Source organism: Pseudophryne corroboree, chromosome 4 (assembly GCF_028390025.1).
Source record: "Pseudophryne corroboree isolate aPseCor3 chromosome 4, aPseCor3.hap2, whole genome shotgun sequence".
Classification (NCBI taxonomy): Eukaryota; Metazoa; Chordata; class Amphibia; order Anura; family Myobatrachidae; genus Pseudophryne; species Pseudophryne corroboree.
Genome location: NC_086447.1, coordinates 417810774 through 417828928, shown reverse-complemented (window position 1 = coordinate 417828928; position 18155 = coordinate 417810774). Strand labels below are relative to the sequence as shown.

Below are 18155 nucleotides of genomic sequence, written 5' to 3'. Positions count from 1 at the left end.
GTTGGTTGGTAGTGCAGTGATATGGTGCAGAGATGAGGCGTGGGACGGTAGCGTAGCAATATAGTGTGAGATGGTAGTGCAGTGAGATGGTGCAGAGATGTAGTGTGAGGATGTAGCAGAGTGATGTAGTGTGGGGTGGTAGTGCAGTGATATGGTGCAGAGATGTAGTGTGGAGTGGTAGCATAGTGATGAGATGTAGTATAGGGAGGTGGTTCAGGAATATAGTATAGAGGTGTAGTGTTGGGAGGTAGTTTGGGTATGTATAGTGCTGGGATGTAGGGTGGGGGGGTAGCGAAGTGATATAGTGCAGGCATGTTGTGCAGAGATGTAGGAGTGATATAGTGCAGAGATGTAGTATAGTGAAGATATGTAATGTGGGGAGGTACTGTAGTGCAGTGATGTAGTATGCCACCACACCACCCTGGACACACAGGGAGAACTTCTGTGCGGCGATCACACGCCCGGTGGCGGCACACAATAGGCCCTTTATAAATTTCAGCTCCAGGCCTATGTGGACCTTAATCTGGCACTGATTAAATGCCGTCCATAGTCAACATCGTAAAAAGGCTTTAGTCTGGAAAGTTTATGGGAATAATCTATTAACGAAAGCTGGGTAAGCACCTATGCAATCTATGGCACGGTCACCCGTTATTGGGTGAATGGGCTGACAATTGCATAGGTGTGTATGCAGTAACGTTGCAGGAGCATTAACCAATAAACGGCTTACAATGCAGCTGCAGTGATCTGGAGAGCGCATCTTATGTGCTGTTTAATATTTCTCCTGATCCCGTAGAGGAGCCGCTCACTCACTGCTGCTGCCGCTGTCTCACAGGGGGTCACACTGAATAAACACTGCTCGGCTGACTGTGAGATAAGATCATCCGAGTGATCATAAAAGTGTGTACCCAGTTTAAGATTAAATTTGCTACATTCCTTAGCTTTATAAAGTTAAAGCGTTTTGCACTATGAAAACAACTAAACGAAGAGAAGGATGATGATGAGGATGATGATATCTTCAACTTTGAGGATGAGTAACACTGTTAGCCTTAATCCCATTGGTAGTTTGGTCAAACAAAACCACCAAAATGTTTTATTTTATGGTGGTCAAAACAAGTCAAGTGCTTCAGCTATAAAAGTGTCACTCCCTGTCACTGAAGCACTTGGTCTGTTAAACTATTCATGTTCTTTTTGATGTACAACATAAAGATGGGTGGGAGGGTCCAAGAATAATTCCACTGTGTACCACTTTTCATTATGGGCTTTGTCCACCTTGCTGTATTTGTGTTAAGACTACAAGCCTGTTACTCCATCTCTATTTACCTGTACTGAGGCATGTGATTACTGGTTGGAGACGTGTGCTACTATTATGCTTTCTTCTACTCTGTTACTCCAGCAGCAATCACTTGTACTGACACTGGGCCTGTGATTTGCTATTTGGAGTAAGTTTGATGGTGATCTAGTTTTCTACTAGATTTTACTCCAGCAGTAATCACTGCTACTAGCCTGAGGCCTGTGATTTGCTGTTTAGATTCAGTTTGCATTTGACGATTTACATTTTGAAAGTTTAGTATTTAATACTTTGTTCCATAAATACAATTTACTTTTCCTTATAGTTAGCAATCCTTTACTTTCCACTAAACATTCTACCTTCAATCACCTGTACTGGTCTCGGACCTGTGATTTGCTGTTTGGCATAAGTTTGAAGATTACATAGTTTTCTATGATACTTTACTCTGCCAGCAATCACCTCTACTGACCTGAGGCCTGTGATTTGCTGTTTTACTTTTATGCTGTTAGTTCTTGACTAATGAAACATTATATAAAGTTGTATAGTTTTTTATACTACCACTCTGTCTGCCACTGCTGTTACACTATGTTTCATAGATGTGCTACAGTATATTCTTTTAAACATTGTGCCACTGCTCTGTCACTTAGTTTAACCAGCTATCTTGCTGCAGCCTTTGGTCAATATTGGTGAATTCAATATTGTGAGCTGTGAAAATTCAATGGAAATGACTGGATACAAATGTTATTGATGCAAATTACATGATTTTAGCTGTTATTATCAATTCCAATTTTAAAAGCAAAAAAAAACAAAAAAATTAGAGATGAGCTGGTTCGGTTCCTCGGAATCCGAACCCGCCCGAACTTCAGGTTTTTTTACACGGGGCCGAGCGACTCGGATCTTCCCGCCTTGCTCGGTTAACCCGAGCGCGCCCGAACGTCATCATCCCGCTGTCGGATTCTCGCGAGGCTCGGATTCTATCGCGAGACTCGGATTCTATATAAGGAGCCGCGCGTCGCCGCCATTTTCACACGTGCATTGAGATTGATAGGGAGAGGACGTGGCTGGCGTCCTCTCCGTTTAGAGTGACTAGAGTACTAGAGAGAGAGACACACAAATTTTGGGGAGCATATAGGAGGAGTACTACTTGCTGCTGATAGTGTGACCAGTGACCAGTGCCACCAGTTTAATTAATCCGTTCTCTGCCTGAAAAAAAACGATACACAGTGTGACACAGTCACACATACCATATCTGTGCTCAGCCCAGTGTGCTGCATCATATACTGTATATCATTATCTGACTGCACTTAAGTACAGTGCACACTTTTGCTGCCAGAGTGCCACTGCCAGTGTGACTGACCAGTGACCACTGACCACCAGTATTGTGATTGTCTGCTGACCACCAGTATATTGTGATTGTCTGCCTGAAAAAGTTAAACACTCGTCGTGTGGTGTTTTTATAAACGCATTCTGCAGACAGTGTCCAGCAGGTCCGTCATTATCATTACATAATATATACCTGTCCGGCTGCAGTACTAGTGTGATATATATATTTTAATTTTATCTCATTATCATCCAGTCTATATTAGCAGCAGACACAGTACGGTAGTCCACGGCTGTAGCTACCTCTGTGTCGGCAGTCGCTCGTCCATCCATAATTGTATACCACCTACCCGTGTTTTTTTTCTTTCTATCTTCTTGATACTAGTAGCTTACTTTAGGAGTATGCAGTGCTGAGTCTGACAGACAGTGTCCAGCAGGTCCGTCATTACATAATATATATACCTGTCCGGCTGCAGTACTAGTGTGATATATATATATATATTTTAATTTTATCTCATTATCATCCAGTCTGTATTAGCAGCAGACACAGTACGGTAGTCCACGGCTGTAGCTACCTCTGTGTCGGCAGTCGCTCGTCCATCCATAATTGTATACCACCTACCCGTGGTTTTTTTTTTTTCTATCTTCTTGATACTAGTAGCTTACTTTAGGAGTCTGCAGTGCTGAGTCTGACAGACAGTGTCCAGCAGGTTCGTCATTACATAATATATATATACCTGTCCGGCTGCAGTACTAGTGTGATATATATATATATTTTAATTTTATCTCATTATCATCCAGTCTATATTAGCAGCAGACACAGTACGGTAGTCCACGGCTGTAGCTACCTCTGTGTCGGCAGTCGCTCGTCCATCCATAATTGTATACCACCTACCCGTGGTTTTTTTTTTCTGTCTTCTTGATACTAGTAGCTTACTTTAGGAGTCTGCAGTGCTGAGTCTGACAGACAGTGTCCAGCCGGTCCGTCATTACATAATATATATACCTGTCCGGCTGCAGTACTAGTGTGATATATATATATATATTTTAATTTTATCTCATTATCATCCAGTCTATATTAGCAGCAGACACAGTACGGTAGTCCACGGCTGTAGCTACCTCTGTGTCGGCAGTCGCTCGTCCATCCATAATTGTATACCACCTACCCGTGGTTTTTTTTTTTCTATCTTCTTGATACTAGTAGCTTACTTTAGGAGTCTGCAGTGCTGAGTCTGACAGACAGTGTCCAGCAGGTCCGTCATTACATAATATATATACCTGTCCGGCTGCAGTACTAGTGTGATATATATATATATTTTAATTTTATCTCATTATCATCCAGTCTATATTAGCAGCAGACACAGTACGGTAGTCCACGGCTGTAGCTACCTCTGTGTCGGCAGTCGCTCGTCCATCCATAATTGTATACCACCTACCCGTGGTTTTTTTTTTTCTATCTTCTTGATACTAGTAGCTTATTTTAGGAGTCTGCAGTGCTGAGTCTGACAGACAGAGTCCAGCAGGTCCGTCATTACATAATATATATACCTGTCCGGCTGCAGTACTAGTGTGATATATATATATATATTTTAATTTTATCTCATTATCATCCAGTCTATATTAGCAGCAGACACAGTACGGTAGTCCACGGCTGTAGCTACCTCTGTGTCGGTAGTCGCTCGTCCATCCATAATTGTATACCACCTACCCATGGTTTTTTTTTTTCCTATCTTCTTGATACTAGTAGCTTACTTTAGGAGTCTGCAGTGCTGAGTCTGACAGACAGTGTCCAGCAGGTCCGTCATTACATAATATATATACCTGTCCGGCTGCAGTACTAGTGTGATATATATATATTTTAATTTTATCTCATTATCATCCAGTCTATATTAGCAGCAGACACAGTACGGTAGTCCACGGCTGTAGCTACCTCTGTGTCAGCAGTCGCTCGTCCATCCATAAGTATACTAGTATCCATCCATCTCCATTGTTTACCTGAGGTGCCTTTTAGTTGTGCCTATTAAAATATGGAGAACAAAAATGTTGAGGTTCCAAAATTAGGGAAAGATCAAGATCCACTTCCACCTCGTGCTGAAGCTGCTGCCACTAGTCATGGCCGAGACGATGAAATGCCAGTAATGTCGTCTGCCAAGGCCGATGCCCAATGTCATAGTACAGAGCATGTAAAATCCAAAACACCAAATATCAGTAAAAAAAGGACTCAAAAATCTAAAATAAAATTGTCGGAGGAGAAGCGTAAACTTGCCAATATGCCATTTACCACACGGAGTGGCAAGGAACGGCTGAGGCCCTGGCCTATGTTCATGGCTAGTGGTTCAGCTTCACATGAGGATGGAAGCACTCAGCCTCTCGCTAGAAAAATGAAAAGACTCAAGCTGGCAAAAGCACCGCAAAGAACTGTGCGTTCTTCGAAATCCCAAATCCACAAGGAGAGTCCAATTGTGTCGGTTGCGATGCCTGACCTTCCCAACACTGGACGTGAAGAGCATGCGCCTTCCACCATTTGCACGCCCCCTGCAAGTGCTGGAAGGAGCACCCGCAGTCCAGTTCCTGATAGTCAGATTGAAGATGTCAGTGTTGAAGTACACCAGGATGAGGAGGATATGGGTGTTGCTGGCGCTGGGGAGGAAATTGACAAGGAGGATTCTGATGGTGAGGTGGTTTGTTTAAGTCAGGCACCCGGGGAGACACCTGTTGTCCGTGGGAGGAATATGGCCATTGACATGCCTGGTGAAAATACCAAAAAAAATCAGCTCTTCGGTGTGGAAGTATTTCAACAGAAATGCGGACAACATTTGTCAAGCCGTGTGTTGCCTTTGTCAAGCTGTAATAAGTAGGGGTAAGGACGTTAACCACCTCGGAACATCCTCCCTTATACGTCACCTGCAGCGCATTCATAATAAGTCAGTGACAAGTTCAAAAACTTTGGGCGACAGCGGAAGCAGTCCACTGACCAGTAAATCCCTTCCTCTTGTAACCAAGCTCACGCACACCACCCCACCAACTCCCTCAGTGTCAATTTCCTCCTTCCCCAGGAATGCCAATAGTCCTGCAGGCCATGTCACTGGCAATTCTGACGAGTCCTCTCCTGCCTGGGATTCCTCCGATGCATCCTTGCGTGTAACGCCTACTGCTGCTGGCGCTGCTGTTGTTGCTGCTGGGAGTCGATGGTCATCCCAGAGGGGAAGTCGTAAGCCCACTTTTACTACTTCCACCAAGCAATTGACTGTCCAACAGTCCTTTGCGAGGAAGATGAAATATCACAGCAGTCATCCTGTTGCAAAGTGGATAACTGAGGCCTTGACAACTATGTTGGTGTTAGACGTGCGTCCGGTATCCGCCGTTAGTTCACAGGGAACTAGACAATTTCTTGAGGTAGTGTGCCCCCGTTACCAAATACCATCTAGGTTCCACTTCTCTAGGCAGGCGATACCGAGAATGTACACGGACGTCAGAAAAAGACTCACCAGTGTCCTAAAAAATGCAGTTGTACCCAATGTCCACTTAACCACGGACATGTGGACAAGTGGAGCAGGGCAGGGTCAGGACTATATGACTGTGACAGCCCACTGGGTAGATGTATGGACTCCCGCCGCAAGAACAGCAGCGGCGGCACCAGTAGCAGCATCTCGCAAACGCCAACTCTTTCCTAGGCAGGCTACGCTTTGTATCACCGGTTTCCAGAATACGCACACAGCTGAAAACCTCTTACGGCAACTGAGGAAGATCATCGCGGAATGGCTTACCCCAATTGGACTCTCCTGTGGATTTGTGGCATCGGACAACGCCAGCAATATTGTGTGTGCATTAAATATGGGCAAATTCCAGCACGTCCCATGTTTTGCACATACCTTGAATTTGGTGGTGCAGAATTTTTTTAAAAACGACAGGGGCATGCAAGAGATGCTGTCGGTGGCCAGAAGAATTGCGGGACACTTTCGGCGTACAGGCACCACGTACAGAAGACTAGAGCAACACCAAAAACGCCTGAACCTGCCCTGCCATCATCTGAAGCAAGAAGTGGTAACGAGGTGGAATTCAACCCTATATATGCTTCAGAGGTTGGAGGAGCCGCAAAAGGCCATTCAAGCCTATACAATTGAGCACGATATAGGAGGTGGAATGCACCTGTCTCAAGCGCAGTGGAGAATGATTTCAACGTTGTGCAAGGTTCTGCTGCCCTTTGAACTTGCCACACGTGAAGTCAGTTCAGACACTGCCAGCCTGAGTCAGGTCATTCCCCTCATCAGGCTTTTGCAGAAGAAGCTGGAGACATTGAAGGAGGAGCTAACACGGAGCGATTCCGCTAGGCATGTGGGACTTGTGGATGGAGCCCTGAATTCGCTTAACAAGGATTCACGGGTGGTCAATCTGTTGAAATCAGAGCACTACATTTTGGCCACCGTGCTCGATCCTAGATTTAAAACCTACCTTGGATCTCTCTTTCCGACAGACACAAGTCTGCTGGGGTTCAAAGACCTGCTGGTGAGAAAATTGTCAAGTCAAGCGGAACGCGACCTGTCAACATCTCCTCCTTCACATTCTCCCGCAACTGGGGGTGCGAGGAAAAGGCTCAGAATTCCGAGCCCACCCGCTGGCGGTGATGCAGGGCAGTCTGGAGCGACTGCTGATGCTGACATCTGGTCCGGACTGAATGACCTGACAACGATTACGGACATGTCATCTACTGTCACTGCATATGATTCTCTCCCCATTGAAAGAATGGTGGAGGATTATATGAGTGACCGCATCCATGTAGGCACGTCAGACAGTCCGTACTTATACTGGCAGGAAAAAGAGGCAATTTGGAGGCCCTTGCACAAACTAGCTTTATTCTACCTAAGTTGCCCTCCCACAAGTGTGTACTCCGAAAGAGTGTTTAGTGCCGCCGCTCACCTTGTCAGCAATCGGCGTACGAGGTTACTTCCAGAAAATGTGGAGAAGATGATGTTCATTAAAATGAAATATAATCAATTCCTCCGTGGAGACATTGACCAGCAGCAATTGCCTCCACAAAGTACACAGGGAGCTGAGATGGTGGATTCCAGTGGGGACGAATTGATAATCTGTGAGGAGGGGGATGTACACGGTGATATATCGGAGGATGATGATGAGGTGGACATCTTGCCTCTGTAGAGCCAGTTTGTGCAAGGAGAGATTAATTGCTTCTTTTTTGGTGGGGGTCCAAACCAACCCGTCATTTCAGTCACAGTCGTGTGGCAGACCCTGTCACTGAAATGATGGGTTGGTTAAAGTGTGCATGTCCTGTTTATACAACATAAGGGTGGGTGGGAGGGCCCAAGGACAATTCCATCTTGCACCTCTTTTTTCTTTAATTTTTCTTTGCGTCATGTGCTGTTTGCGTCGCTACCTCATTGCGCCTCTTTTTTTCTTTGCGTCATGTGCTGTTTGGGGAGTGTTTTTTGGAAGGGCCATCCTGCGTGACACTGCAGTGCCACTCCTAGATGGGCCAGGTGTTTGTGTCGGCCACTAGGGTCGCTTATCTTACTCACACAGCTACCTCATTGCGCCTCTTTTTTTCTTTGCGTCATGTGCTGTTTGGGGAGTGTTTTTTGGAAGGGCCATCCTGCGTGACACTGCAGTGCCACTCCTAGATGGGCCAGGTGTTTGTGTCGGCCACTAGGGTCGCTTAGCTTACTCACACAGCTACCTCATTGCGCCTCTTTTTTTCTTTGCGTCATGTGCTGTTTGGGGAGTGTTTTTTTGAAGGGCCATCCTGCGTGACACTGCAGTGCCACTCCTAGATGGGCCAGGTGTTTGTGTCGGCCACTAGGGTCGCTTATCTTACTCACACAGCTACCTCATTGCGCCTCTTTTTTTCTTTGCGTCATGTGCTGTTTGGGGAGTGTTTTTTGGAAGGGCCATCCTGCGTGACACTGCAGTGCCACTCCTAGATGGGCCAGGTGTTTGTGTCGGCCACTAGGGTCGCTTATCTTACTCACACAGCTACCTCATTGCGCCTCTTTTTTTCTTTGCATCATGTGCTGTTTGGGGAGTGTTTTTTGGAAGGGCCATCCTGCGTGACACTGCAGTGCCACTCCTAGATGGGCCAGGTGTTTGTGTCGGCCACTAGGGTCGCTTATCTTACTCACACAGCTACCTCATTGCGCCTCTTTTTTTCTTTGCGTCATGTGCTGTTTGGGGAGTGTTTTTTGGAAGGGCCATCCTGCGTGACACTGCAGTGCCACTCCTAGATGGGCCAGGTGTTTGTGTCGGCCACTAGGGTCGCTTAGCTTACTCACACAGCTACCTCATTGCGCCTCTTTTTTTCTTTGCATCATGTGCTGTTTGGGGAGTGTTTTTTGGAAGGGCCATCCTGCGTGACACTGCAGTGCCACTCCTAGATGGGCCAGGTGTTTGTGTCGGCCACTAGGGTCGCTTAGCTTACTCACACAGCTACCTCATTGCGCCTCTTTTTTTCTTTGCGTCATGTGCTGTTTGGGGAGTGTTTTTTGGAAGGGCCATCCTGCGTGACACTGCAGTGCCACTCCTAGATGGGCCAGGTGTTTGTGTCGGCCACTAGGGTCGCTTATCTTACTCACACAGCTACCTCATTGCGCCTCTTTTTTTCTTTGCGTCATGTGCTGTTTGGGGAGTGTTTTTTGGAAGGGCCATCCTGCGTGACACTGCAGTGCCACTCCTAGATGGGCCAGGTGTTTGTGTCGGCCACTAGGGTCGCTTAGCTTACTCACACAGCTACCTCATTGCGCCTCTTTTTTTCTTTGCATCATGTGCTGTTTGGGGAGTGTTTTTTGGAAGGGCCATCCTGCGTGACACTGCAGTGCCACTCCTAGATGGGCCAGGTGTTTGTGTCGGCCACTAGGGTCGCTTATCTTACTCACACAGCTACCTCATTGCGCCTCTTTTTTTCTTTGCGTCATGTGCTGTTTGGGGAGTGTTTTTTGGAAGGGCCATCCTGCGTGACACTGCAGTGCCACTCCTAGATGGGCCAGGTGTTTGTGTCGGCCACTAGGGTCGCTTATCTTACTCACACAGCTACCTCATTGCGCCTCTTTTTATCTTTGCGTCATGTGCTGTTTGGGGAGTGTTTTTTGGAAGGGCCATCCTGCGTGACACTGCAGTGACACTCCTAGATGGGCCAGGTGTTTGTGTTGGCCACTAGGGTCGCTTATCTTAATCACACAGCTACCTCATTGCGCCTCTTTTTTTCTTTGCGTCATGTGCTGTTTGGGGAGTGTTTTTTGGAAGGGCCATCCTGCGTGACACTGCAGTGCCACTCCTAGATGGGCCAGGTGTTTGTGTCGGCCACTAGGGTCGATTAGCTTACTCACACAGCTACCTCATTGCGCCTCTTTTTTTCTTTGCATCATGTGCTGTTTGGGGAGTGTTTTTTGGAAGGGCCATCCTGCGTGACACTGCAGTGCCACTCCTAGATGGGCCAGGTGTTTGTGTCGGCCACTAGGGTCGCTTAGCTTACTCACACAGCTACCTCATTGCGCCTCTTTTTTTCTTTGCGTCATGTGCTGTTTGGGGAGTGTTTTTTGGAAGGGCCATCCTGCGTGACACTGCAGTGCCACTCCTAGATGGGCCAGGTGTTTGTGTCGGCCACTAGGGTCGCTTATCTTACTCACACAGCTACCTCATTGCGCCTCTTTATTCTTTGCGTCATGTGCTGTTTGGGGAGTGTTTTTTGGAAGGGCCATCCTGCGTGACACTGCAGTGCCACTCCTAGATGGGCCAGGTGTTTGTGTCGGCCACTAGGGTCGCTTAGCTTACTCACACAGCTACCTCATTGCGCCTCTTTTTTTCTTTGCGTCATGTGCTGTTTGGGGAGTGTTTTTTGGAAGGGCCATCCTGCGTGACACTGCAGTGCCACTCCTAGATGGGCCAGGTGTTTGTGTCGGCCACTAGGGTCGCTTAGCTTAGTCATCCAGCGACCTCGGTGCACATTTTAGGACTAAAAATAATATTGTGAGGTGTGAGGTGTTCAGAATAGACTGAAAATGAGTGGAAATTTTGGTTTTTGAGGTTAATAATACTTTGGGATCAAAATGACCCCCAAATTCTATGATTTAAGCTGTTTTTTAGTGTTTTTTGAAAAAAACACCCGAATCCAAAACACACCCGAATCCGACAAAAAAAATTCGGTGAGGTTTTGCCAAAACGCGGTCGAACCCAAAACACGGCCGCGGAACCGAACCCAAAACCAAAACACAAAACCCGAAAAATTTCAAGTGCACATCTCTAAAAAAAACAACAACAACAACAACAGTGGTCTAGAATCAAAACACTGGGATCTGCACTCATCTCTATTGATTTATAATACTGATAGAGTGATGATTCTCTGCTTCTGCTTTTCACACTGATTTTCCAATTTATTTATTTATTACCAGTTATATATATAGCGCACACATATTCCGCAGCGCTTTTTATATTTGCCTATTCACATCAGTCCCTGCCCCAGTGGAGCTTACAATGTATATTCCCTATCACATGTACACACAGATACATTCACGCTAGGGTTAATTTTGTTTGGAGCCAATTAACCTACCAGTATATTTTTGGATTGTGGGAAGAAACCGGAGAACCCGGAGGAAACCCACGCAAGTACGGGAAGAATATACAAACTCCACACAGTTAGAACCATGGTGGGAATTGAACCCACAACCTCAGTGCTGTGAGGCAGTAACACTAACCATTACACCATCCGTACTGCCCATTATGGATGGTTACAACATTACAACAACCTGGGTTGAATTTGTTAACAAAGACTTAAAAATGCAATTAACTCCAGATTATTAACTCAGATAACTCATTGCTGTTATAAAACAAGTGTGAAAGTAGAAATACTGTACAATATTTCTTTTGACTGAACAGGAATTTTGTACGCAGATATGAAGATAGAAAAGTCATATAAAAGCAAATACACAGAATGAATCTGCATTGCAAAAAGAATAGATGCATCTTTGATAGTTCTTGAACATATCTGAAATTAATTTTAGTATCATAAAGTCATTTTGAGATTCACATTGATAACAACAAGTTGGTATTACCTCAGCCGATTCATCTGTAACACTCAGTCCAAGCATCTCAGAAATAACAAATCCACTGGCCAGCCATGAAGTCATTGTGTCGGGGACAGATAATGGCAGGGTATAGGTGTTTCCCGAGCTGTTGAATAATAATTATGTAATAAAATGAATTTATATAAAACATCTATTTGAACTTTCAGAAATGTTTCTCACCAGCTGTCTATCTTTTATGGAGCTGTGTACTCACAGCTCTGAGGTAGGTAGACAGCAGGTGTGAAATCTCTAGAGTTGGCAGAAGGTCCCTGAATTCTCGAGTGCTTAGTACAAAATAAACAAGTGGACAGCTGTGGACAATGCAGGTACAGTGTAACTGTAAACCAAATAAATGTCAGGCCCCTGACCATACTGTATTGCAAACTAGGAACCACTTTATTACAAGCCACTTCCTCCAGCACAAGCCTCACGATGGTTACAAATTATCACAGCTTCTCCAACCTTGCCAGCACATTACTTTAAATAGATGTTAAATACTATGGAAACAAATGCAAGTTGACTGTAATTGCTCCTGTATTGTATGAACAGAGCTAAATTTATAGATTAGTAACATTTACTTCCATTTACTTAAACAGCACAGGTATATTCGATTGCTCTTTGTGTATACTTGCCAAAAGTGTACATTTCTGCAGCTGAACCATCCTTATACAGTACATATGCTTGGTTTGATAGCCATTATCGTCATTAGTGCACCATCAGCCCTATACTAGGTGCAAGGGCCCTATCCCTCTTTGCAGAATCAGAGCAACCACCACTCCTATCAGTAACTTCTTCTTCTGTTGCTGCTGCTTCTCCACACACCCCTTTCCTCAATTATAGGGCATCGCCAGGTGACCCATACCTTAAGTGGGATTTCTCCTCTCTCAATAATACAGAATCATGGCAGCTGCCATGTATCTGCCCCCGAGTACCAAGCACATAAGTCACCACAGGTAATTTTTGTAATTTATTAAGGGCAGTGTTACACCTTACTCAAGCTTGGAGTATATATATATATATATATATATATATTAAAGTCACTTAAGTATTATACATGTACGGTATAAGGGTCACAAATACAAGCAACTTGTTTTTAGTCAACTCAGTTTACACTGCCTTTATACAGTACCAAACAGCTTAGTATAAAAACAAATGTATTGGCATACCTAATGTTGGTTTCTAGCCAAATCCATGTTTCTGGAAGAAGCGCCCTATCAGCTGAAGGTGATGGCATTGTAACTGGTATGCTTGAAATAGTGGGCTGAAATCCTGAAACATGAATAAACAATAAGAAATTCATGCAACATGCCTTATTAGGATTTAGCTGCATTGTCTTGTTTTTTGCCAATTGTCTTAAAAATACAAAACGTTAAGCCTACATTTATTTAAAAATAGAAAAACAACAACTTACAACTATTACTAAAGACAGTACTGTACACTGAAATCTATGACTACTGTATAAAACTGGAATGATATAAGTAAATCAGGGAGTAACCACTGCCAGGATTGGACTGGTCCAGAAGCGGTACTTGGGAAACCCCAGATGGGCCCCATTGCTTGAGGGTGTCGTCCCCCCCCCCCCCCCCCCGCTTTATGGAGATCAGTGAAATCCATGTCTGTTTGCTTGTTTATTTTCTACTTTACAAAGAATTTAAAGGGGTGATCAGCAATAGCCTTAAATTGGTTTTACTTTATTTGCAATGCAAAAAAAAAACGTGGGATGTTTTACGGGTTGAACAAATGACATGTGAAAAAGTGTGGTTATTTCTGTTTCATAAAAATAAAAGCCTCTCAATTCAGACTATACTCACTGCTCACATCTATATAAAGTACTGAGTAAACCTAAAGCTTGAACAGCCACATAAATAATTTTACTATACTTTCTGTTGCTTTTTGGTTTAGGTTGTCATCACCAAGCTGCACATACGGGTGTGGTTCGTTGGGTTGACAGTAACTAGGTTGACAGTCATAAGGTCGACCACTATTGGTCAACAGTGAAACACATGAAATAGGTCGACATTGTCCTTAGGTCGACATGGATAATGTCAACATGGAAAAAGGTCGACATACGTTTCTTTTAAAGTGATCTGGAACCCCAATTAGTGCACCGTGTCCCTTGGCATGGCTCGCTTCGCTCGCCATGCTTCGTGAATGGTGCCTTGCTCCGCTACCGCTGCGCTTGGCACAGGTTACTATTCACAATCTTAGTCCACCTGGATCTTAAGTATGTAAAAAGTTAAAAAATTATTTAAAAAACAAACTCATGTTGACCTTTTCATGCGTTGACCTTTGCCATGTTGACCTAGTGACCATGTTGACCTAATGACCATGTCGACCAATAGTGTCCACCTAATGAGTGTCGACCTATGTGTTGTCGAGCTAAAGACTGAATACCGCACATACAGTACTCACCAACATCATAATCACTGTGCCAGTCTCTTGTGAAATAATGTAGTGCCTTCTCTGGAAGACTGCAGTCTTCTGGTAGAGACAAGGTTAAATCTCCACCTGGCCTACACACACACACAGCACACACACATGGAACACACAGGGGCTTCACAGGGGTGTGACTAATTAATGAGTAGTGCTTGGGGCAGAGGCTTAAATAGATTGTTTAGTGTTGGGGTCAGTGTGACTGATGCCGAAACAGCTGGCCGGTGGCTAGACAGGGCCATGAACACTGAAATGGTTACGGGTCTGCGGTCATCTTGACAAAATAAAACCATGGTGAAGAATTACAGAGTCAGTGCTTCCATTACACAGCTTCATTATCACACTCATACGTCACTATAACAATAAGGAAGATATCACATATAGTCAGTACTGTGCAGATACTTGTCATTTGTACACACAATTTAGAGAAGGCCATTGTACCACAAATGTTCTATGCATGCGTAGGAGCCGTACTGCACATGTGCAGATCTGGGGATGTGATGTCACTCACAGTGTCTCAAACGGTGCAGCTTGATTGACATACAGATGGGTCCACGGTTATCTTGACTAGTTTTCTGCGCCTAGGCACAACATGACTTATTAACATAAACCATTCATCTATTGTTCTTAGCTGCAATACAATACAGAGAACAATACAGCAGGGGATTAAGTCATTACAGCAGGGGATTAAGTTCGACTGGCCAGTCTCAGTTAATCCTATTAAAGGTCAAGATTAATGTGGACCCATCTGTACTGCTGGCTTTTGGGGGTGGTGACGGGGAGGCGTCAGGAAGCATTCCAGAAAACATAGGCTGTCGTCCCCATTTTCTGGGCGTGTCGAAGCCAGTGGTTGCATCCTTGGATGCTGCATCACTGAACCCAGCAGCGTGATGTGACCGGATATCCAGAGTAACCAGAGGGTTACTCAGAAGTCAGGTGGTCACGCAGTTGATCCGATGCTGCATCCATGGACACAGCAATGGATTAGAGAAGCTGGTAGGGAGAGTGTTTATACTTAAGATGCCTCCTGCGTCTTACAAAAACACAACGGCAGTGAAGCTGCCACCCACCTCTGAATCAGCCCCGTATTTCACTGTAATATCAATCTCAAATAGTTTTATCATTTTATTTTCCTTAACATCTTATATTAGAAATATATCTTCTCCCCGCTTGGATGGGTACTATCGAGGATTCCTGGTGTAGTGTATAGGTTGCATGCAGGGGTGTAGCGAGGGTGGCTCTGGTGGAGTGCAAGCTCCGGGCGCTGAAAAAGTTAAAGGGTGTCCTGCCGCCCACCACTCCCACCTTGCCGCGGGTCACTGTACTGACAGCCATAGAGCAGGAGGAGGAAAAGCAGAGAGGATGCACACTAACTTGGAATTGGAGCCTAGGTAGGGAACAGGGCAGGCCAGGAGACTCTGACAGCTGGCACATGCCAGAGCTCTGCCCGCTCTCTTTATATATCTCACTGTCTGCTTGTAACTGTGCAGCAGGGTTTTTTCTGTCCTGCAGCACCACTCTCTGACCCTGCTGCTGCTGCAGCACCTCTCTCTTTCCTGGAAGCTGCAGCACATGTCTCTACTTCAGATGCTGCAACAGCTCTCTCTGCCCTAGTTGCTGCAGCACCTATTTCTGCCCCAGCTTCTGCAGAACCACTCTCTGCCCCAGCTGCTGCAGCACTTCTTTCTACATTGATGCAGCAGCACCTCTCTGCAGCAGCTACTACAGCAGCACCTCTCTCTGCCCCAGCTGCAGCAGCACCTCTTTCTGCCACAGCTGCTGCACACCTCTCTCTGCCCTGGCTGCTGCAGCACTTCTCTCTACATTTATGCTACAACACCTCTCTCTGTCTCTCAGGATGCTGCAGCACCTCTCTCTGTCCTTCAGGCTGCTGTGGTGCAGCTCTCTCTCTGCCCCTTAGGCTGCTGCGGCACAGCTCTCTCTGTCCCTCAGGCTGCTGCGGTACAGCTCTCTCTGCCCCTCAGGCAATTGTGGGACATTATGTTTATTAAAGCATAGAGGGAATATTAGGTCTGGGATGGCAGTTCGACCGTAATATTTTCATTGAAGCATTAGAGAATTTTCAAATCTAGGGCAATTTTGGTGCATTAATTTAATTGAGAGTTTGAGGGTGTTTCAGGTCTGTGAGGGGGTCACATTTAGGGCATTATTTTCATTGAAGCATTGGGAGATTATCAGATCTGTGGGGAGAAGTTTTGGGGCATTATTTTCATTCAGAGATTGGGGGTTATGAGGTCTGTGGGGGGGGGGGGGGGGTGTCACATTTGGGGCTTTATTTTAATTTCATTGAGGAATTGGGGGTGAAGTCAGGTCAATTGGGGCATATATATTTATATATATATTGTGTTTTTCATTTACTTGAATTAAACAAGTAATTAGTTAAATATAGCTACTTCCATAGCCACTCTACCATGGTGTAATGTGTATAAGGGGCTCAAGCATAGTGTAACATGTATAAGGGGTTCCACTGTGTGGCATAACGTGTGTAAGGGGCTCTACTGTGTAGTGTAACTTGTGTCAGAGAAATTTGGACCCCTTATACTGGGACTGAATGCTTATAGGGTTAAAAGCTTGATGTATCAATATATTCCTAGGTGCAGGAAAACATATATTCTGAACCATGTATAAGAAGTGTTCTGTTTTCATCTGCACCTGCTTTTTGTTAATTGTGCTTTATGTGTATGACCTACTGATAAGGGCCACTTTCCGTCATTAGGGGGCTTAGAGTGGTGTATAGTGCTTTATTACTAACTCGTGGCCCCTAAGTGACTGCCCGGGGTCGTTCCTGGCTCATAATTATGAATAAGTATTGTATTTGGATGACAGTAATAAAGACGAACTATGTTCCCTGTCACATAAGCCATTTCTGATGTAATGTGTATTATATGCTATATAAACTGTGATGACTGTAACGCAAATTGTCTCACTGAGCTTGCGTGCTCTGCTGACACCCATCTGGGCCTAGATGCAAAATAAACCATATATGCTTTTTCATCTGATCCTGGCGTATCTCCTCGATTTATTGCTATTACATTTGGTGTTTCCGCCCGGTTGGACGACTCACTTCGCATACGGGACGACAATACTGCTGGGTCCTCTGCCGCAGAAACTAAACAGCGCTGTGAGGTGAGAAACTTTTCATACCTTCTCTTTTCTGCGGCATAAGCAAAACAGCACGTCTGTCCCGTGTGTGCAGTGCTCGCTCCGAAAAGAACCTCGTTCCTGAGGTAAGGACTAGACGAAAAAGCATATTTTTCTGTGTCTATATGTATGAACTGTATGAATAATACTTATTTTTCTAGAACTAACATCTAACACCATTCTTTCCAGTAATCATTACTATTTTTATATACTGCAATACTCAAACTTGTGCATATATTGCTTTTCTCGTTTTTCAGGTTCTAACCTTATTTTTTTTCTATCAATAATATAAAGGGTATACATTGTATAACATACAGTGGTGTTACTAAGCATTGAAGGTTGGAACTGTATAGGGTTAAACTGATGCAATAGCTGCTACAAGTATTTTGTTTTGCGATGTATGTATGTATGTAAGAGATGAATGACGCTGAGTGCATGTGTGCAAACTGAACTCTGTACCCATGTCAGGGACGGAGAAAAGGTGAATCTTCTCATATCAGCCTTTATAACGCAGGGGAAAGAAATAGATCTGTGTGACTCTTTCTTGCCCAAGGTATGATGAAGGTAAAAGGAAAATTGTGAGACCATCTCTCATGGCAGGTATTGTAGGTACTTGAGAGAAAATAGATCTGTGTGACTACTTTTCTGGTTAAGAAACATATAACAGCCTGGGGAGAGAAAGGTTTAGCACTCTCGTCAGATGTGACGCTTGTGGGTATACTTTACTGTGTTGAAAATAATTGATTCATCTCCTTGCAGGAGACTCCATTTGCTTGTGAGAGCCGGTTTTTGAGGTAAAATTGTGTACACTAGAGGAAGGCAAATTGGGCAAAATCAGTCCACAAAGAGGAAATCCCTCTGAGTGCACCGGCTCGCGTTGTGAG

At 44.7% G+C, this 18155-nt stretch overlaps 1 protein-coding gene across 1 annotated transcript in view; it reads right to left on the bottom strand.

The window, feature by feature from the left end:
• Nucleotides 1-18155, bottom strand: part of LOC134910921 (CD109 antigen-like) — a 195467-nt gene that overhangs the window by 101897 nt on the left and 75415 nt on the right. Inside the window, exons 18-19 of the mRNA XM_063919309.1 lie at nucleotides 12843-12945; nucleotides 11665-11782 (exon numbers count right to left, since the gene is read on the bottom strand). Of these exons, the coding sequence (XP_063775379.1) occupies nucleotides 11665-11782; nucleotides 12843-12945 (221 nt within the window). The remainder of the gene's footprint in view (nucleotides 1-11664; nucleotides 11783-12842; nucleotides 12946-18155) is intronic.